This window comes from Aethalodelphis obliquidens, unplaced genomic scaffold (assembly GCF_003676395.1).
Source record: "Aethalodelphis obliquidens isolate GAN/ISIS:26980383/991018 unplaced genomic scaffold, ASM367639v1 scaffold9, whole genome shotgun sequence".
NCBI classification, from domain to species: domain Eukaryota; kingdom Metazoa; phylum Chordata; class Mammalia; order Artiodactyla; family Delphinidae; genus Aethalodelphis; species Aethalodelphis obliquidens.
The window spans coordinates 24,967,998-24,989,211 of NW_020837953.1; the positions used below are offsets into that span (position 1 = coordinate 24,967,998).

The following is a 21,214-nucleotide window of genomic DNA, read 5'->3' on the forward strand; positions in this document are numbered from 1 at the left end:
GACCAGTTAGGGTGGTGGTAGAATTTTCATTGTATAATGTGGGTTAACAAAGTCACTGTTTTTATGTGGATGGACAGCTACATCACCAACTTACTTATAAAAATTAGCATGTTAAATTTTTATTTGAATCAAGCTTAGGTGTAGGAATTTTAGTATTCACTAATGGAAAAGTCCGGTTAATCCTGAAGCTGATACCTGTATTTTCACCTATTAAGTATCAGTTGAAGTTTATAATTTTAGAGAATCAGGTACCGTTTAAGTCCTAATGAACACTAATCTGAACAGAATCACCCAACCCAACATTATACAGAGTTAGATATTTGCATTGTACCTTGAAACTTAGCTGTTAAACAGGGTTTTTTTAATGTGTGTGTGTGATCCTTTTGTTTATACTAGGTCTTACCTTTTTGTCTATTTTAATCAGTAAATATTTCTAAGGCACAAACTGCTTCAGTGGAGCTCCCTTCTGCAAGGACAAATACAATACCAGTTATAACCAATGTGGTGTCATTGGCAAAAATATCTCCTGCCCAGCTCACAGAGAATGTTGTTTTAAAAGGTATGACTTGATGTAAAGGCATTTGGGTAGACTGTAGAGGTGAGTGTTGTCTAGGGTAAATAGCTCTTATTGGTAATGTTTACATATATGTTTATATGAGGAAACATTCCCCTCTGTCTCTGAGGGAAGTGGGTAGCAAGCAGGGTGGCATATATAGGGAAGGAAGTGGCATGTATAGTTTATTTTTTTAAGAACCCAATTGATTTTATTTATTTATCTCTTTTTTTTGATTTTTTTTTTTTTTTTTTTTTTTTTTGGTTCGGGGGTCTTTTCGTTTTTTGCTCTCCCGTTGTGGAGCGCAGGCTCAGCGGCCATGGCTCACGGGCTCAGCCGCTCTGCGGCATGTGGGATCTTCCCAGACGGGGGCACGAACCCACGTCCCCTGCATCGGCAGGCGGACTCTCAACCACTGTGCCACCAGGGAAGCCCTTTTTTTGAATTTTATTTTATTTATTTATTTATACAGCAGGTTCTTATTAGTTATCCATTTTATACGTATTAGTGTATATATGTCAGTCCCAATCTCCCAATTGATTTTAATATCACTGCCTTTACCTTCGGAGATTCTAATACAGTAGGATGGGATTAGGCCCAGGAATCCCTACCTTTACCAAGCACCCCAGGTAGTATTGATGCCAAGTTTCCTTGTACCATTTTTTGAGAAATTCTGGACTAGGCTGTAGACCACCTTAGCAAGAGGAAAGTAACCTCTTGGTTTTAGTGTTTACTTCTGTGTATTCTAGGGATAATGTTATTCTAGGGATAATGTATGTTTTAATTTATAACAGGTGCAGTTAATACAAAAGAGGCAGCAAAGATCATTGAAGATGTAAGTTTTATTAAATATTTTCCTGATTAATGCCCCTTGGGTTTAGTTTCATTTTGGATATAGCCTTCTAATATATGTCTGAGTTCATGTCTATTTGCTGCTTAGTCTTTTTAAAAAGTAGAGTAATATATTATACACTGATTTTTGTTTTTGAATCTTAAAGTTAGATCATTAATAAGAATGCATTCCTGATTTTATTGTTTGTGTTCTGGTTCCTGAGTTTCTTTAAATACTTGTTAATTCCGTCTGGTTGCTTATTTTTCTCTTTTACTACATTCAAGTATTTTTCTTTTAGACTAGAAGGTCTCTTGAAAAAGTTCAGTATATTGTTGTTTTATGCATCTTTGAATTATGTGAGGCTGAAAATAGTGCAAAATAAAAATATATTTAAATTCCCACTTTATTGTGAAACTTCCCAAGATTTAAAAAAAAATTTAAAGAAATATATAATTTCAAATCTGGCAGGCTGAAAGAATTGCAGACTATCTCATTGTTGTCCTATGTCAGCATCACTTTAGCAGGAAAACAAAATTCCTATCATCCTTTATCAGTATCACACGAACCTAATGTGTCAGATCTTGAGTTAATGTTTTCAGTGACTGTTGTGTTGCTCTCTTAACATTTGCTCTTGATACAATTCAAATCTTTTTTTAAATATTGATATCATATAACAGCGTCATTCATGTTCATTAAGTGGTGTTGCTATACTAAAAAATGTGCCCCAAATTCTAAATTTGGAGCAGAAGTTAGATGTGATAAAACTTTGTGAAGAAGGCCAGACCATTGCTATGATATCTCATGCTGTTAATTTAGGAGAGTGCACCCTGCAGAGTATTAGAGATAATGCTCAAAAAACCCCAAAGCAGTATTAAAGCAGGTACATTCTTTAGTTCACAAAATTATCTTGTAACCAGGCAAGGATAATGGAATAAATGGAAGAAATCCTGGCAACACAGCTGCAAAATCAGTGCTGCCATAATGCGTCCCTAAGGCCAAGCTATCATCTGTGCTACGGCATGAAGTATTTTTGATGATTTGAAAGGAGGCGACACTGAGACAAAAAGGTTTACTGCAAGTCATGGCTGGCTTTCCAATTTTAAAGCCCACCAAGGTTTTAAGAATATAAAAATGAGCAGGCCAGCTATATCTGCTAACACTGAAGCTATCAAAACATTTCAGCTTTACCAGAATTTAAAGAGGCTTTAACTTGGAAGATGCCATAACATCTGCTAATAAAGAAGCTATAAGGGACTTCCCTGGTGGTGCAGTGGTTAAGAATCCGCCTGCCAGTGCGGGGGACATTTGTTCAATCCCTGGTCTGGGAAGATCCCACATGCCGTGGAGCAACTAAGCCTGTGAGCCACAACTGCTGAGCCTGCACTCTAGAGCCCATGAGCCACAACTACTGAAGCCCTCTCGCCTATAGCCGGTGCTCCGCAACAAGAGTAGCCACTGCAATGAGAAGCCTGCGCACCGCAACAAAGTAGCCCCTGCTCGCCACAACTAGAGAAAGCCCGCGTGCAGCAACGAGGACCCAACACGGCCAAAACTAAATGAATTAATAAAAAAAAAAAAAAGCTATGAAAATGGTAAAGAAGGTAAATTTGTGCAAGGTTGTTGAAAGGAATGTTGAAATTTTGCTTGGGTTGTTGCCCAGGGATTAATAAAGGAAGACCTGCTAGAATTAGAAAAACAAAGGAAGAGGGCCGCAGCAATTAGCCTGGGCCTTTAACACATCAACTAGCAGTGAAGTGACTGGCATAGACTTTTGACCATATTTCAGCAACCAGTTGCTATATTTGAAGATGATCCAAATGTGGATTGCGGTTCCACAGTGGCAAGGCGAAAGACAGACAGTGTGTCTGCATATCAAGAAATCCTCAGTGAAAAAAGAAAAAATGAGAAAAAAAAAACAAACCACGTTAGATTCATTAGATTCATTCTTTAGCAAAAGTCTTCCAGGGAATCAGACCAGCTTTCGCCGTAATGTGGAGAGATAGTTTATCCTACTTAGTTTGATATCTCTTAACTCTCCCATTATTAGTGTTGTTGGAAGATGGTGATAACTCTACTTAATTATTTTCAGGCAGTATACTACATTAGTTAATGAACTATCAGTAAGTTAATTTTGTGTCTATATGTATGCTATGTATTGTACATTAAATTATATCTTAAAATTACATTATTAATAGATCACCATGTTGTAGAATTAATAATTTTGTTATTAACTGCCTAACTGTATAATGAATCGTTGTTAATGTACCTTATATTAATAAGTATTATTAATATGTATTATAAAAATATTCTATATTGGTTATAGGCTTATGACTCTGATAATGCATCCCTCCTCTACTTTATATGTGTGGGACAATTAGTCTTGAATTATGTTGGTTTTGAATTGTTTAGGATTTTCAGGAACACATCCCTCATATTAAATGTGACTGCCCTATATATGTTTTCCCTATATGGAGTATTTCTGTAATTCACCAATCATTTAAACTATGTTACAGAATAGTTCTGATTAATATTTTCAGTTTAGTCTATAAAAAGTATAATAATAAATAATGTAGTATTTTTATGATTAAAAAAACCTGACAGTTTTAGAATTTTTTCTTTGTTTCTCTGGGACTTTGGTCTGAATCTCTTCAGGTTATTTAAGTGGTCTTAAATTTGGGGGAAAGGTGAGATACAGGGAAGTGCAAAGAAGAGAATATACTGCAAATGTCAGCAAACTTTTTCTATAAAGGTCTAGAGAGTAAATATTTAGACTTTGCAGGGCATACAGTCTCTGTTACAATTTCTCACCTCTGCCATTGTAGTGCAGAAGTAGCCATAGCAATACATGAGTGAGTAAAACACTGGAACAGTAAAACTTTATTTACAAACACAGGTGGTGGGCCCATGAACCGTATTTTGCCAACTCCCTGTTCTACTGTATTCCCTCCATCCAGAATTAACCATTGATAGATTTGGCTTATTAGCTCACAGTTTTTTTGTTTTTTCTTCTACCCTCCCTTTTTTCTCCTTTTTAAAAAATGAATCACTACCTTCAGTCCTTTTTCACAACCCTAGATGCAACTACTGTTCTGAGTTTGGTGTGTGTCCTTTCAGACCATTTTTAATCTTTCACATTCATATATACACATCCATGGAAAATAATGTTATTTTTTAAAATATCCATGTGATATTTAATAGATTTGTTACATTCCCATTGCTGCTGTATAATATTGTATATAGGGACCATATTTTATGTATCTATTGCCTATTGATAAACATTAGATTGCTTCACTATCAAAAATATCTGCTACAGTGGACATTCTGTGTCTCCTTGTGCACGTGTGCAGGTGTTTGTCTAGTGTAGACATGGAATTATGGAATTTTGGCGACAAAGTGCATTTGCATTTTTAGTTTTCAAATTGCCCTATAGAGTGGCTGTTCCAGTTTTCATTCCCACCAGCAGTTTATTTTTGTACTTATTTCCCACAGCCTTATTGTTATTTTATGTTGTCAGATTTAAACTTTCTTTTGCCAGTCTGTTTAGTAATATCTTGTTTTATTTTACATGTCACTGATTACTAGTGTGTTTGCTTATATTTCTGTTTTTGAACATTTGAATTTCCTGTTTTTAATTTTTCCCCATATTTGTGTTTGTCTTTTTCTTATGGATTTCTTTTTTTTAATATGTTTATTTTTATTTATTTAGTTTTTGCTGCATTGGGTTTTCATTGCTGCACGCAGGGCTCAGTAGTTCTGGCTTGTGGGCTCAGTAGTTGTGGTGCATGGGCTTAGTTGCTCTGCGGCATGTGGGATCTTCCTGGACCAGGGCTTGAACCCATGTCCCGTGCATTGGCAGGCAGATTCTTAACCACTGCACCAGGGAAGTCCTGGGTTTCTTTATATATTCTGGATTTGCCTTCCTTTCTACTTACAATTTTTACCAACACAAAAACATGCAGTAATCTTTCCTACCTGAAAAAAATCCTTCTTTAACACCATGACCTTTCAGCTACTGTCCCATTTCTCTGCTCTCCATTTTGGAAAAACTCCTCTAAGTGTGGCCTCTACTTGCTGCCACCATTTCCTTATCTGTTATCTTCCCTTAGCTCACTCTAGTCAGGCTTTTGTCTGCACCACTCCACTGAAACTATTCTTGTCAAGATCTCCATCAGTGTTTATTTTGCCAAATCCAGTGGTCAATTTTCAGTTCTTATTCTACTCATCCTTTCAGTAACATTTGATACAGTTGATCTCTCCTTCATTCCTTGAAATACCTTCTTCAACTTCTAGGTCAATCATTTGTTCCTTTTGTCAATCTACATTTCTTTGTAGGGGACTCATTATAGTCCTGTGGTTTTAAACCACCTAGATGGTGGCTGATTACCAGATTTATTTCTCTTGCCTTGACCTCTGAGCTCTAGATTCACGTATCCATCCAACTGCTTGCTTGACATTTACTCTTAGATTGTGAATAGCCATCTCAAATAAAGCAGAGCTGTTTTATTTCCCCCACACTTCCTCTCCAGTGTTCCTTCTTATCACTCCTGTTGCTGTCTTCTTAGTCTGAGCCACCATCACCTTTCTTCTGCATTGCAGTGACCTCCTACTTGTCTTCCTCCTTCCATTTTTGCCCTTTGCAGTTTTTTTCTCCACACTGTTGCCAGAATGATCATCTTAAAACGCAAATCAGATTGTCATTCCAGTGCTTTAAAAACCTTCAGTGAAATTCTGAAAAAAGAAGACTAGAGAAGGGGAAGAGCTAGTTCCCAAAACTATAGGATAACTACAAATTTAAAAAAATGTTTTTAAAATTTTTATTGGCGTATAGTTGATTTATAAGGTTGTGTTAGTTTCAGGTGTACAGCAAAGTGAATCAGTTATACAACAGACTTTATAAGGCTACGTAGTTGAAACAACAAGAAGCCATGGATAGACAGCTCAATAGAAAAGAAGTCTAGAAATAGACCTAAAAAAAAAATATATATATATATATATATATGCGAATTTAGAAACAATCTAGGTGGCAGTTCAGATCAGTAGGAGAGATCTAGATTATTCAGTAAATAGTGTTGTGACAACTGAGTAGACATATGGAAGAAAATACAGTTGGATTTCTACCTCTTAAACCAAAATGATGTCTAGATGGAGAAAAGTTTTAAGTTTTAAAAAATAATGAAAGTACTAGGAAAAAGTATAGGAAAGAATTTTAGTGCAGAAGTGGGGAAAGTCTGTCTAAATATGTCACAGAACCCAAAAGCCATAAAAGATTTGTAAGGAAAATTCAACTACATTTCAAAGGCAAAGACACAGAAAAAAACAAGGTTGCAATTTATGCCATAAAAGGCTATTTTTTTCCATATGTAGAGAGTGTCTGTGAGTCAGTAAGAAGACCCAACACCCATTAGGAACATGGGCAAAAGTATGATCCATCAGTTTACAGACCAGGAAATAATAGTTCTTAAACACATGCAAACATAATTCAACTTCAAGATTAGAGAAATGCCATTTAGAACTACAGTTTTATCAGATGGCAAAGATAAAAATGATGAATTACACTGTTAAGGCATTTTTACATATTGCCAATGGCAGTTGGTAAAACTGCTACAGAGGGCAATTTAGTAAAACCTATTAAAATTTAAAACATAAATACCGTTTTACCCAGGAACTCCAATTTTAAGAATTTATCTTTCAGGTATATTTTGCACATTCATCGTCCTTACTGCCAGTCAACCAAGAACTCCCAGACTGGTCAGAATTATTCCACCAAGGTGGAGGCCTCCGTCAATCGCCTGGTCAGCCTGCCTCTGCTGGCCTCTTACACGTACCACTCTCTGAGCATCCATTTCCGCCGTGGTCATGTGGCTCTGGAGAGTGTGGGCCACTTCTTCCGAGTCTCCTGAAGATGCAAAACCAGCGCAGTGGCTGTATCCTCTTCCAGGGTGTGCAGAAACTGTCCCAAGATGAGTGGGGTAAAACCCTGGATGCCATGGAAGCCACCATGGTTGTGGAGAAGAGCCTGAACCAGGCCCTTTTGGATCTTCATACCCTGGTTCTGCCTGTGCAGACCCCCATCTCTGTGACGTCCTGGAGAATCACTTCATAGATGAGGAGATGAAACTCATAAAGAAGATGGGCCACCACCTGACACACTGGCTGGTGTTAGGCTGGGCTGGGCGAGTATATCTTTGAGGGGGCCACCCTCAACTCAAGAAGGGCTAGGAGCCTCCAGCCCAGCTGCCTTTGAGGGGCCCCTCTGTTATCCTCCGGTGTCAGGGCTTCTGTCTGAGCCTCTTCCTGCAGCCACTAGGCAGCTTTTTAACCACGCTGGAGCCCTCTCCCAAGCCATGGACCCAATGGAAACAAGAAAGCTTTTGCAGGAAAAGAGAAAGACCTCGGTCTACAGATATACTGGCACATGAAGAATCAATTTGTATGTAAGGATATTTATTGTAGCATTGTTTATAATAGCAAAAGATTTGTAACATTTAAATGTTTAGCAGCAGGGACTCTTCAAATTACATATAGTACATTCAGTGTATAAAGCTGTTACTAGGCAGCTTTGTATAAAGTTTTATGAAAATACCTCCAAGATAGTTCGCTAAGTGGCAAAGCAAGGTGCTGAGCCTTGCTAATAATATGCTACCATGTGTAGTCAGAAGCAACTTATTTAATTACATAGCCCATCTCTAGAAGGATGTATACGAAACTGGGAACACTGTGTTCAAGACTGAGTCTGGATAGATGGCAGACAGGTGTGGAAAACTTACTTTTCATGTATACACTTTTATACCTTTTGAATTGTTACGTCATTCAAAATTACTGCCTCTATCACCTATTTAAAAAGTAAATTTAAATAACAGTAGTACTCCCTTATCCGTGGGGGATACGTTCCAAGACCCCCAGTGGATGCCTGAAACCATGGGCAGTACCGAACCCTATATATACACTATGTTTTTCCTATACATACATATCTATGATAAAGTTTAATTTATAAAGTAGGCACAGTAAGAGATTAACAATAACAAAATGGAACAATTATAACAGTATACTATAATAAAAGTTATATGAATGTGATCTCTGTCTCAAAATACCTTATTGTACTGTATTCACCTTTGTGGTGGTGATATGAGGTGATGAAGTGAGGTGAAAAACGTAGGTGGTGTGATGAAGTGTTAAGCTTTTCCCTTTGCGCTTGAAGGACACACTTTAGGGCTTTTCTTCGGCATATCTGAATTGCCAGCATCACTGCTCTTGCACTTTGGGGCCATTATGAAATAAAATAAGGGTTACTTGACTAGAAGCGCTGTGACACCACGGCAATCAAGCTGACAACCAGGATGGCTGCTAAATGACTAATGGGCAGGATACGCTGGACAAAGGGATGGTTAACTTCCTGGGCAGGACAGAATGGGACAGCAAGAGATTCCATAGTGCTACTCAGAATGGTGTACAATTTAAAACTTATGAATTGTTTATTTCTGGAGTTTTCCATTTAATATTTTCAGACTGCAGTTGACCATGGGTAACTGAAACGAAGGAAAGCAAAACTGCAGATGAGGGAGGCTACTGTGTACCGTTCGGTGGTTTCCCATCATGCTTAAAGTACAATCCTAATTTTCTGTTGTTTTTTTTACTAAGACCTTCCAGGTCCTATACAAGTTGGCTTCTGCCGACCTTTCCAAATGTATCATTTTAGCCCTGGCTTAACTTTATTTCAGCCTTGTTCTTGTTGATGTTCCTTAAGCATGTCACGCTCTTTCCCACTTCAGGTCTTTTGCATCTCAGTCCCTCTGCCTGGAATCCTCTGACCTCAGGCATTGCATGACATGCTCTTTTGAATATTCATAAGGTCTTTGCTCAAATGTTTACTCCAGAATTACCTCTGCTCCACGCTGTCACTCTCCATTCTCTTATCCTGCTTTATTTCTTTCATAGCAGTTATTACTACCTGGAATTATACATTATGTATTTGTTTTACTTGTTTATATTCTGTGTCTCCCTCTAGAAGGTAAGGCCCATAAGAGCAGGACTTTTTCTTGTCTTCTCCTGTATGCCCAGGTCTAAGGACAGTGCCAGGCTTGTCGTAAACGTTCAGTAAATGTTTACTGAATGAAAGAACATGTTTTAAATACATTCTCCCACTCTGTTGTTTATCCTTCACCCTTTAAGACCTTTGTTTGCAAAAGCTTAAAACTTCAAGGTGGTCAGTTGTATCAACTTTTTCTACTATATTTTTAACTCTTTTGTGTTTTATTTAAGAATACTTCCTCTGAGTTCTGGTTATTTGAAAATTCTCCATTGATTTTAAAGTTTTATTTTTTTCACGTTGAGGTCTTTAATCGATGTGGAATATTTTTTTGCATATGGTCTGAAGTTGGATCTAAGTTTTCTGAATAGCCAATTGTCCTAATCAGATTGTTTTCTTTGTTTTGATTGTACTTATTATTGGCAGAGTATTTTTTTAAATCAATAAATGGTACTGATACTGATTGAAGAATTAGGAATTAGTATATATTTTCCAAAGCAACTTTCTTGTACCACTCTTTTAGAGAATTATATTTCTCTTGATATATGTCACCTTTCAACTGATAGCAATATTAGTCAGTGAGAAGGTACTAAAAAAAATCTCTCTGGTTTCTGGATTTTTTTAACTAGGGAAGTACACAGACAGATGCCATGAAACTTCTGTCTTCCCAGTCTTTGAAGCTTTTAAAGAACAAAGCATTATTGTGCAAACCCGTCACACAGACCAAGGCCACCTCTTGCAAACCACATACACAACACAAGGAATGTCAGACAGGTATGTGTTGTTGTGCTTTCCACATGTAGTAAGTTTGTTTTCTGTTTTGTGTGCTTGTTTTTGATTTTTTAAGAAAGGAAAAGAAAGTCATTGACAATTTCTTAAATGTGAAAACAATTCTTGGATCACATACTTTGAACATCTAATTGATTCCTTTTGTATTTATTGTCATTAACACTAATAACTACTGAATTGAATCCATATGCACGCAAAGCATTATGTGTAGAGTGGACAAGCATCTTCTGTACATGTGCACTGCTTTTCAAATGTATAGACAGGCTATTATAATTACTAAGATACGAATTTAGTTAAAAGTATTAGTGATTTAACCTTGGTTCTTTTTTTAAATACTGAATTGACTTACTAAGAGTATAATTATATGTCTGAGGTATTGGTGATTAGGAAAATTATTTGAATTCATACTTGAAAATATTGTACACTCTTGCCCCAATCCATGTTAACTGCTTTTAATCCCACTACCCTTATGTTTTCAGTTACTTTTATAGGCTACTCTGCCCAAAACATTTTTTGATTTTTGTTTTTAATGCTACTTTTACTTCATAGAATATATTTAAAAGCTTACTCGGGGGACTTCCCTGGTGGTCCAGTGGTTAAGACTCCGCGCTTCTAGTGCGAGGGGTGCGGGTTCGTTCCCTGGCTGGGGAACTGAGATCCCACATGTGCTGTGCGGCGCAGCCAAAAGATGAAAGTAAAAGCTTAGTCTGTCAACAGCTAACCATGAGTTTTTATGTAGGATGCCTTTCTTTTGGTAGGAGTCAAGGAGAATTCTCTTTTCCTTCCTCAGTAAATTTGATTGTTTTATATTCCTGTAAAAATGATACACTCTTTGTTTACATGAATTTATATTAAATACACATTCACATGTGGAAGGTAGTAAGGGATCTGTGGACAGCTGTATATGTGGGTATGTGTGTGCTTATACATTTTTGAATTTCTAGATTAAGTATTAGGATGTTTTCTGTATACTGTTGTAAACTACTTTTTCACTTGACATTGCATGAAAACATCATTCCACATCAACGTAAATTTAAATATACGTTGAGATTCTTAATGGATGCATAGATTCCAGTATATATAACGTATGGATATATATAATGTATATCCATCCTCCTAAGGTTGACATTAGATTGCTTCTAGTTTTTTAATATTATAAACAGTATTGAGTTAAGCTGTATAAATGGATCTTTCTCCACTTGTCTAATTATGTCCTTAGGATAAATCCTAAGTAGTGGAATTACTGATTCAAAATCTCTCATAGAATTTTAAGGCTTAGATTTTGATATGTATTGCAAAATTGCCCTCCTGAAAAGTTATATGAATTTATGCTCCAATCAGCAATGTTTGAGAGCATCCATTTCTCTACACCTTCACTGACACTGGGTATTAAAACTAATAATTAACCCCCTTCCCCTCAATTTTAATTTTGAAAAATTCAAAATTCAGAAAGATTGAAAATACAGCACAATGAACACCCTTAGATGAATATACATAATGAATATACCCTTCATCTAGATTCACCAAATGTTAACTTTTTGCCAAATTTTTTTCTCCTCTCAGTTTTTTTCCCCATCTTTTAAAAAGTAAAATAGTATGTTCTTTTTTTTTGGTGTTAATTAATTTTTGGCTGCGTTGGGTCTTTGTTGCTGCACACAGGCTTTCTCTAGTTGCGGTGAGTGCGGGCTACTCTTCATTGTGGTGCGTGGGCTTCTCATTGCGGTGGCTTCTCTTGTTGTGGAGCACGGGCTCTAGGTGCGCGGGCTTAAGTAGTTGTGGCACGCAGGCTTAGTAGTTGTGGCTTGGGGGCTCTAGAGCGCAGGCTCAGTAGTTGTGACGCATGGGCTTAGTTGCTCCGCAGCATGTGGGATCCTCCCGGACCAGGGCTTAAACCCATGTCCCCTGCATTGGCAGGCGGATTCTTAACCACTGAGCCACCAGGGAAGTCCCTAAAATAGTTTACTCTTAACTTGGTGTATTCTATGGACATCAGCCCTAATTCCACTAATCTACTGAATACATGGCACTGCTAGGACACATACCACTGCCTACAGTTTTACTACAGTCAGTGACCAAGCTTTGGGCAAAGAGAAATTCAGTTTTTTGTTTTTTTGTTTTTTAAAAATATTTATTTAGGCTGCACCGGGTCTTAGTCTTCGTTGCAGTATGCGGGATCTTTTAGTTGCGGCATGCGGGCTTCTTAGTTGCGGCATGTGGACTTTTAGTTGTTGCCTGCAGCCTTCTTAGTTGCCTCATGTGGACTCTTAGTTGCGGCATGCATGCGGGATCTAGTTCCCTGACCAGGGATCGAACTCTGGCCCCCTGCATTGGGAGTGTGGAGTCTTACCCACTGGAGCACTAGGGAAGTCCCAAGAAATTCAGTTTTTAATGGCATCATGGAAGTATTATGGTTTGTGTTTAAACCTTAATTAGTGTATGCTTTTGACAAATATGAATAGTAACAAAATATAAATTTTAAACGTGGGGGAAAAACATAAAGAACATTGCTTATTTGTTCTTGAAAATAACAGTGATTCAAATATTTCATTCAGATTTATCTATGCCTAATGAGAAAAATGATGCGGAACTTGATTCTCCACCTGCAAAGAAAAAAAGAATAGGTTTTTTCCAGACTTACGATGTGGAATATTTAAAAGTTGGTTTTATTATCTGTCCGGGATCAAAAGAAAGCTCACCAAGACCACAGTGTGTCATCTGTGGAGAAATTTTATCCAGTGAAAACATGAAGCCAGCAAATCTTTCTCATCATTTGAAGACAAAGCATTCAGAATTAGAAAACAAACCAGTAGATTTTTTTGAACAAAAATCTCTTGAAATGGAATGTCAAAACAGTGCTTTAAAAAAGTGTTTACTAGTTGAAAAGTCACTTGTGAAAGCTTCTTATTTAATTGCTTTCCAAATTGCTGCCAGCAAAAAGCCATTTTCCATTGCTGAAGAAATAATTAAACCATATTTAGCAGAAATGTGTTCAGAAGTTTTGGGTTCCAGTGCTGGAGACAAAATGAAAACCATTCCTCTTTCTAATAGTACAATTGGACACAGGATTGATGAACTATCTGCAGACATTGAAGATCAGCTGATTCAGAAAGTCAGAGAATCAAAGTGGTTTGCCCTTCAGATAGATGAGTCATTAGAAATCTCAAATACCACCCTTCTTTTGTGCTATATTCGTTTCATTGATTATGGTTGTAGTGATATAAAAGAAGAATTATTATGTTGCATTGAAATGCCTTCTCAGATGACTGGTTTTGAAATATTTGAACTAATAAATAAATATATTGATAGTAAATCTCTGAACTGGAAGCATTGTGTTGGTCTCTGTACAGATGGGGCTGCAAGCATGACTGGTAGGTGTTCTGGTTTAAGGGCAAAAATTCAAGAAGTTGCCATGAATACAGTGGCATTTACACATTGTTTTATTCACCGTGAACATTTAGCAGCAGAAAAGTTGTCTCCGTGCTTACATGAAATTCTTACGCAGTCAGCACAAATTTTAAGTTTTATAAAGAGCAATGCGTTGAATTCACGAATGTTAACAATTTTGTGTGAAGAGATGGGGTCTGAGCACGTGAATTTACCACTTCATGCTGAAGTACGTTGGATATCAAGAGGGAGAATTTTAACAAGATTATTTGAATTACGACATGAAATTGAAATATTTTTAAATCAAAACCATTCAGATTTGGCCAAATATTTTTTTGATGAGGAATGGGTTGCAAAGCTGGCCTACTTATCAGATATTTTTTCACTTATAAATGAACTAAATTTAAGTCTCCAAGGATCTATGACTACTCTCTTCAATTTGTATAATAAAATCGATATACTTAAGAAAAAGTTAAAAATGTGGTTGAAGCGCATGGAAGAGAATGATTATGACATGTTCCCTTCATTTTCTGAATTCTCAAACTCATCAGGCTTAAATATGAGCAGTATTGCAAGCATTATTTTTGAGCACCTGGAAGGACTTTCTCAAATGCTCAATGACTGTTACCCACCAGAAGAAGACTTGTGTTCAGGAAATTTGTGGATAATTAATCCTTTTATGAATCACCAAAATAGTAATCTCACGGACTTCGAAGAAGAAAAACTAGCACGGTTATCGTCAGATTTAGGATTACAATCAGTATTTAAATCAATGTCTGTAACTCAGTTTTGGATAAATGCAAAGGCAAGTTACCCAGAACTCCATGAAAAGGCACTGAAATTTTTATTGCCTTTTTCAACTATTTATTTATGTGATGCTACATTTTCAGCTTTGACTGAGTCAAAACAAAGAAATCTGTTGGTTTCTGGCCCTGCCCTACGACTTGCAGTCACATCTTTAATTCCGAGGATAGAAAAATTAGTAAAGGAGAAAGAATAGTAATGTGCATATTGCTTATTATCAAAGTCTATACTTTTGTGTTAAATTTTGTATGAGATAAGTATCCTAAAATATAAATTCCTAATGTGGATGTGTGTTCTCGGTGATTAAATAAGTGTTTTAATAATTTTTCTCTTTTCATTGAGGAATTTAATAATTATGCATTTATACATAATTATATATAATAGTCCAAGGTAGAGAACTTAGCTATTTTATTAACTGATCAGATAATTTGGATTAGTGACAAAGATGTAGGTAATGAAAGGCCCAGTTTATAATGTAATAGCTAGCACACCTGGATGTTGAAACTGCTTGGTCTTTAGAAGCACATAGGACATGTCAGTCTTCAGCCTGCCGGCTACCTACCCAGCAGGTTGTGGGTAGGTAGAAAACAAAGATCCAAGCAGCTCGGCTATCAGGAAGTGGAAGCAGCAGGAGAGTTTGAGACCCCTGTTAGGGGCCTCTCTGGCTCTCTAGACCAGGACTTGGCAAACCTTTTTCATAAAAGGCTGGGTAATGAACATTTTAGGCTTCGCAGGCTGTAAGGTGGGAACTACTCAATTCTGCTGTTGCAGCACAAAAGCAGTAGACAATACGCAAAGTGTGGTTCAATAAACCACAGTTTATGAACTTATTTATGAACACTGAAACATGAATTTCATATAATTTTCATGTGTCATGAAAGCTGCCTTAAAAATTTTTATTAAAAAATGTAAACAAACATTGTTAGCTGAGGGAGGGGAAGGGAGTAAAACCAGAGCGCTTTCTGAATTTGTCAGTTTTCTCATCCAGGTCTAGATAGATTTCCAGGTAAAAGCAGATGGGCCAGGAGTGGCCTGTAGGGTTTTGTTCAGTGAAAGCCTCTCTACCCATGGCTGTAAGAACCTGAATTTTCAAACACCTTTCCCATTTTAACTTCAGCTGAGAGATATTAGAGGGAAAATACATTTCAGGCAATGATAGAAAAGAACAACTTATTTTAAAATTACTAGTTATTGATTTATTCTTAATAATTTCATAAATTTACTAATGTACAAATAATTCTGAGTTCTTAACATGTGCCAGGCGTTCTGCTAGGCCTGCTCTAGGCTTGAACGGCATTATCCCCATTTACAGATGCAGACGCCACTGAGGCCCAAAGAGGTTAGGTGACAGCTCGGATCGCCAAGCTAGTGTGGCAAGGGCAGGAGCGACTCCCTCCTCCCCTACCTCCCTACCCCCCGCCGCGCAACGTCTTTTGACCGTAACAGAGCTCTTCTGCACGTCACGTCCATATACCCATGTTTGATTCTACTCTGTCCATACTAGCTGGGAGACTTTCCCTGAATTCGGAGGGGCCCGTTTAGTTAAGAGCAAGTGGGCCTCAGTATCCCCATCTGTGAGATGGGGCTGCCCTGCCCAAGCGCCGTCTCCTGCCTCAGCCTTTTGGTGCTGGCCCAAAAGAGGGCGGCAACCCCCTTGGGGGCGAGGAGCGGCGGCTCTGGCGCAGGTCTTCCGGCCGCCCCGGGAGGGAGGAAACGGACGGGCGGCAGGGGGCGGGTTTTCGGCGGGGCTTACCCTGAGGCGGGCGCGTCGCGGAGGCCTGCGCGGCCATGGCGCTCCCGCTCGCAGCTCTGCGCGTCCTGTTGGGCGGCTTCTTCGCGCTCACGGGGGCGGCCAAGCTCTCGGAGCAGATCTCGGCTCCGGTGTCAGAGCAGATGGTGAGCGGCGCGGGGTGGGCGGCGGACGGTTGGGCGGGGGACTGGCCGCAGGGCGGCGGGGGCTGCGACCCCGGCCGTTACCCAGGTGCCCGGCCGGCCCCCGCCTCTCCGTGCCCGCCCGCGCCCCGCGGACCCGCCTGTCTTCGGGCCAGACGGCGCTAGAGCTGGGGGGAGCACCTGGACAGCTACTTAGGCGTGGGCCCCTGCCTGGGGAGTTCCTCCGAGTTCTCTGGATTTTCCCTGGAAGGGGACGGTCACATTCCCTTCCATTCGGGCATTTTTGGCCCCAGGCAAATCTGGAGCCGATGAGGAATACTCTGGGACCCTTGGGGAGAGAGAGGGACCGAGCTCCCTTTGCGCCCTCCTTCCTTTGCTTGAGTTCTTGGGGGTGTTCATGAGACGGGGGGTTATTAATCCCTGCTTATCAGAGTAGGAAACCTGCCCTGAAGGTGAAGTGTATCTGCTAAAGGTTACACAACTAGTCAAGAAGCAGGACCCAAACTTTAGATACTCTCCTAACTTAGAATCCAGAGAGCCCTTCCCAGAGCCTGAGAGGGAGGCCTAGAAGTCGCCCTTCGACTTCCTGTCTAGTTCCAGACTCTCCGAAAAGCTGTCATGTCCTTCTGCCCACCAATCTGCCCAGTCCCTCAGATAAGCCAGACTTCTAGATCTCTGCCAGTTTCCTTCTTCCAGGCCTGGCTTAGGGTGGGGGGTTGTTTGGGGAAGTACATCCTCAGAACCGGACAGCTTAGAGTTTCTTCCTTAGAGCACTGAGTAGGGGAGGTAGAGCTGAGGTGGGAGAGCCAGCAAAGGTAGCCAACCTAAGGGTCCAGGTGAAGTTGTCATGTGGCCCAGGACAGAGCTTGACTTAGCGAGCGAGCTGAGTCACTCACTTTGACCCCCTCAACTCCCTTTCTGTCTACTGCAATGAGAGCCAGGTCCCAGCATATGATATTGAGTAGAATCTGTTTAATGAACAAGAATCTCCCCTTCCATTCCCTTCCTCCTCACCAAATATTCCCTGCATAGTAGCCTGAAGAGAAACCAGGCCAAACAGAAAGAGAAGCGCCGGAGTTCCCAAGGCCTTGGCACTAGATGAGAAAGCCCAAGCCTAGCTTCCTCTTCCCGGAATTTGGGGCTGGGTTGTAATCTGGTGAGAAAATCAGTCCATCTCTGTACCACCATCCCACCCTTCTTGGAGCGTAAAGCCTGTTTTCTGATTCCAAAGCTCAGCCCCCCAGGGAGGCCGTCTCCTTTCCAGGCTGGCTGACCTTAGCCCTGGACCTGGCCTAGAGTAGTATCTCCTTTGCTGGGGGCGTTGAGGGCACTGGCACAGAATGCCTCTGTGGAGCATCTGGGCAGTGGATCCTTGGTGACTCTGGCTGACAGGCATTCCCTGCCGCCCCTAGAAAGCCCTGTTCGTGCAGTTCGCTGAGGTGTTTCCACTGAAGGTGTTCGGCTACCAGCCAGATCCCATGAGCTACCAAGTGGCTGTGGGCTGGCTGGAACTGCTAGCTGGGTTGCTGCTGGTCCTGGGCCCACCGATGCTGCAAGAGATCAGCAACTTGCTTTTGACACTGCTCATGATGGGTAAGGGGGGTGCAACTGGGCTGGTGAAATGGGGACTTCTAGGCGAGGGTGATAGCAAAAAGTCTGGCTGTTCTCGTTACTTTTGCCACTCTTTTCCTCTGGAACCAGAAGCATTTCCTGCTCTATTGCAGTTTCCATGGTCTTCAGACTAGGCTAGGTGCTTTTTAAACTTAATATACTATAACCCTCTTCTATGTCAGATATACCTTCTATGTCATCAGTTCTATTGGCTGCATGGTATTTCCATTATAAGGATATATTGTAACCTAAAAGCCCCTACCCCTTTCTCATTACCCCTACCCTGAGATGAGGGGTTGGAGTAGCAGCCGCCACTGGACTCATGTGTCTGGCAGGTGGAAACAGAGAGCAAGGAAGCTGGGCCCCCTGACCAGAAAGGCAGAGGATTTCCCTGTGGCAGGCATTCCTAGAGGGCCTCCTCTTAGTGGCTCTGCCCACAGGAACTGCTGATGTACAAAGACAGCTGCTGCTTCAAAGGCCAGACATCTTCAGGCTCTTCTATGTCCCCTGGCCTTGTGTCACCATTGCTGCTGCCACTACCACCCTTCTTCCAGGCTTTCTATTCATTTCCACAGCTTCCTTCATTTTCAGATCTTTCCCACTACCTCCACCACCAATCCCTGGGCCTTCTTCCCTCCACTAGGATTGAGAAAGGAGAAGGATCAGGGAGAATCTGTTCCAAAATGCCCACCTACTCACCTTGCCCTGTTTGGTTGGATTGTTGCTATTTCTTGCCATCTGAGAGGGTCTACGTTAGTTCAAGAAACTTTTGATTTCTGGTTCTGCTTTCTCTGGGAGGTCAGAGAGATGAGTGCAGCTAGTTTAGGGTGTGTGTGTTGGTGGGGGGCAGTGTTCAAGAGAGGGCTTAAGGTAGAGTGGGTCAGCTTGGCTGGAGGGCCCTGAGCTCCTGGATCTCCTGAGCATTCCCAGGGAGCCTCAGGGACCTCATTTTCCATTCCAGGGGCTATCTTCACTTTGGTGTCTCTGAAAGAATCACTGAACACCTGCATCCCAGCCATCGTCTGCCTGGGGCTCCTGCTGCTGCTGGATATCTGCTAGCTCTTAGTCCAAACTAAAAAGATGTTCAGACACCCTAGGAGGAAGTCTCCAAGTGCATTCAAGGAATCCTGGGAGTAGAGTCTGTCTTGCCTCCTCATGCCATGTCACTGCCAAAGCAGGAACATGGTGGAACACAGAATGTCACCTTGTTACCAGTACACCCAAGGTTGGCCAGCGTTGAAGTAGACATCTGGTCTACCTGGCCCTGCTTTGTCTCTTGGACATTTACTGCTCTTTTTTGAGGGGTACATGTTACATATTCTAGCATTCCTCATGTCATATGAAAATAGAAAATAAATTTAAATCACCCAAACTTTTAATGCCCCCAAATAACTACTTTCAATTCCTTTGTATAACTGTACCTCCCAGTTTTTTCTGTGCCTTTATACAGATGTTTTTAAATGAAAATGAGACCATATATACTACTTTATTATCTGCTTTTTAAACCTAATACACTGTAATACCATTCTCTGTCTGTTTTACCTCATTGATGTTAATGGGTGCATAGTATTCCATTGTAAGGATGTACTGTAATGTATCTATACAAGCCCCCAATGAGAAACATTTGGATTATTTCCAATTTTTTAACTATTGTAAACCTCACAGTTAATCATCTCTGCATATTTATTTTCTTTCCCTAGAAGTGAGGGTGCTGATTCAAAAGGCATGCACGTTTTTAAGGTTTTTATTATATGCTCAGAATTTACACATCGAGTACGGCAGAGTACTGAGTATACCTGCTTCCGCCTGCTGAGCCACGTGAGGTACTCCCCATTCTTTTTTTTTCTTTTAAATTTTATTTGTTTTTGGCTGCGTTGGGTCTTTGTTGCTGCACGCGGTCTTTCTCTAGTTGTGGTGAGCGGAAGCTACTCTTTGTTGTGGTGCACGGGCTTCTCATTGCGGTGGCTTCTCGTTGCGGAGCACGGGCTCTAGGCGCACGGGCTTCAGTAGTTGGAGCACACAGGCTTAGTAGTTGCGGCATGTGGGCCCTAGAGTGCGCGGGCTCTAGGGCGCGTGGGCTTCAGTAGTTGTGGCATGGGGGCTCCGTAGTTGTGTCTCACGGGCTTAGTTGCTCCGCAGCATGTGGGATCTTCTGGACCAGGAATTGAACCTGTGTCCGCTGCATTGGCAGGCAGATTCTTAACCACTGTACCACCAGGGATGTCCCTCCCATTCCTTTTTTAAATTAATTAATTTATTTTTGGCTGTGTTGGGTCTTCGTTTCTGCGCAAGGGCTTTCTCCAGTTGCGGCAAGCGGGGGCCACCCTTCATCGCGGTGCGCGGGCCTCTCACTGTCGCGGCCTCTCTTGTTGCGGCGCACAGGCTCCAGATGCGCAGGCTCAGCAGTTGTGGCTTACGGGCCCAGTAGCTCTGTGGCATGTGGGATCCTCCCAGACCAGGGCTAGGACCTGTGTCCCCTGCATTGGCAGGCGGACTCTCAACCACTGCGCCACCAGGGAAGCCCCCTCCCATTCCTTTTTATCTTGTGCACTTGAGAGTTGTAAAGCTAACAGAGATGGGCATTAAGTCATTTTACAGGACCTGAAACTGCCAGGGAAGTGCTCCTTGGCACCTAGATGGAGGCAGGGGACAGCCAACTCTAAGGCATGCTGCACGTTAAAGCAGTGCCAGAACCTGTGATGAATCCCAGAGGTCCTAGGGAGTCAGAAGGGTGTGTGTGAGAGACAATTCTCGAGGGCAAGTGACCATGTTAGGGTACCTACTATCACATCACCAACCATCTTCACCTCAGTGGGGTTCTTTTGGGAAGTGATGTACCTCCATAAGGGAAAATAGTGAAGAAAAAGAAATCATTTATTTATGCAAATACTCTAGCCACCAGCCTACAAATTGCTTTGGGGGTTAGGGAATGGCTTTTGGGAGCCCACAGGAGTGAGAGAAGTCTATGTATATTACTCCATTTCATCTTCACTATAGAAGGGTAATTTCTGCTCTGACACTGATGAGCTGGGAACCTCAGGTAAGCTGGCACTCTTAGTTAGGTCTTCTTGTGTCTGAAAGCACAGTGATGCAATCTCTCTATAGTTAGGGGTGTGTGTGTGTGTATGTATGTGTGTGTGTATACATATATATGTATATTAATACATATATATGTAGTAGTATATGTATACTACATGTACAGTGTGTCAAAACAATAAGGAAACTTTCTGTCACATAAGAGGTCCAGAGATAACATAGCTTCAGTTTCTTTTTTTAAAAAAAATAAATTTATTTATTTTTCTCTGCATTGGGTCTTCGTTGC

The 21,214-nt window shown here is 40.7% G+C and overlaps 2 protein-coding genes across 16 annotated transcripts in view; both read left to right on the forward strand.

The window, feature by feature from the left end:
- Window positions 1-14,979, forward strand: part of ZMYM6 (zinc finger MYM-type containing 6) — a 44,993-nt gene extending 30,014 nt beyond the window's left edge. For 7 of the 15 annotated variants that reach the window (XM_027109165.1, XM_027109167.1, XM_027109168.1 and 4 more), the window contains 4 exons: window positions 425-559; window positions 1,348-1,388; window positions 10,041-10,185; window positions 12,753-14,704. In XM_027109165.1, the coding sequence (XP_026964966.1) occupies window positions 425-559; window positions 1,348-1,388; window positions 10,041-10,185; window positions 12,753-14,584 (2,153 nt within the window). In that variant the 3' untranslated portion in view covers window positions 14,585-14,704. The other 8 variants (XM_027109170.1, XM_027109172.1, XM_027109169.1 and 5 more) reach the window with 4 other exon arrangements.
- A 288-nt stretch (window positions 14,980-15,267) lies between these two features.
- TMEM35B (transmembrane protein 35B) lies at window positions 15,268-19,433 on the forward strand. The gene is made up of 3 exons (XM_027109179.1): window positions 15,268-16,284; window positions 17,694-17,874; window positions 18,854-19,433. The coding sequence occupies exons 1-3, from the start codon at window positions 16,177-16,179 to the stop codon at window positions 18,949-18,951; spliced, it is 387 nt and encodes a 128-aa protein (XP_026964980.1). The 5' UTR covers window positions 15,268-16,176; the 3' UTR covers window positions 18,952-19,433.
- The last annotated feature ends 1,781 nt before the right edge of the window (window positions 19,434-21,214 follow it).

Coding starts and splice junctions, on each gene's coding strand:
- TMEM35B (XM_027109179.1), top strand. CDS start 16,177: ATGGCGCTCCCGCTCGCAGCTCTGCGCGTCCTGTTGGGCGGCTTCTTC. Junction 16,285..17,693: donor CTCCGGTGTCAGAGCAGATG/GTGAGCGGCGCG, acceptor TGCCGCCCCTAG/AAAGCCCTGTTCGTGCAGTT. Junction 17,875..18,853: donor TTTGACACTGCTCATGATGG/GTAAGGGGGGTG, acceptor TTTCCATTCCAG/GGGCTATCTTCACTTTGGTG.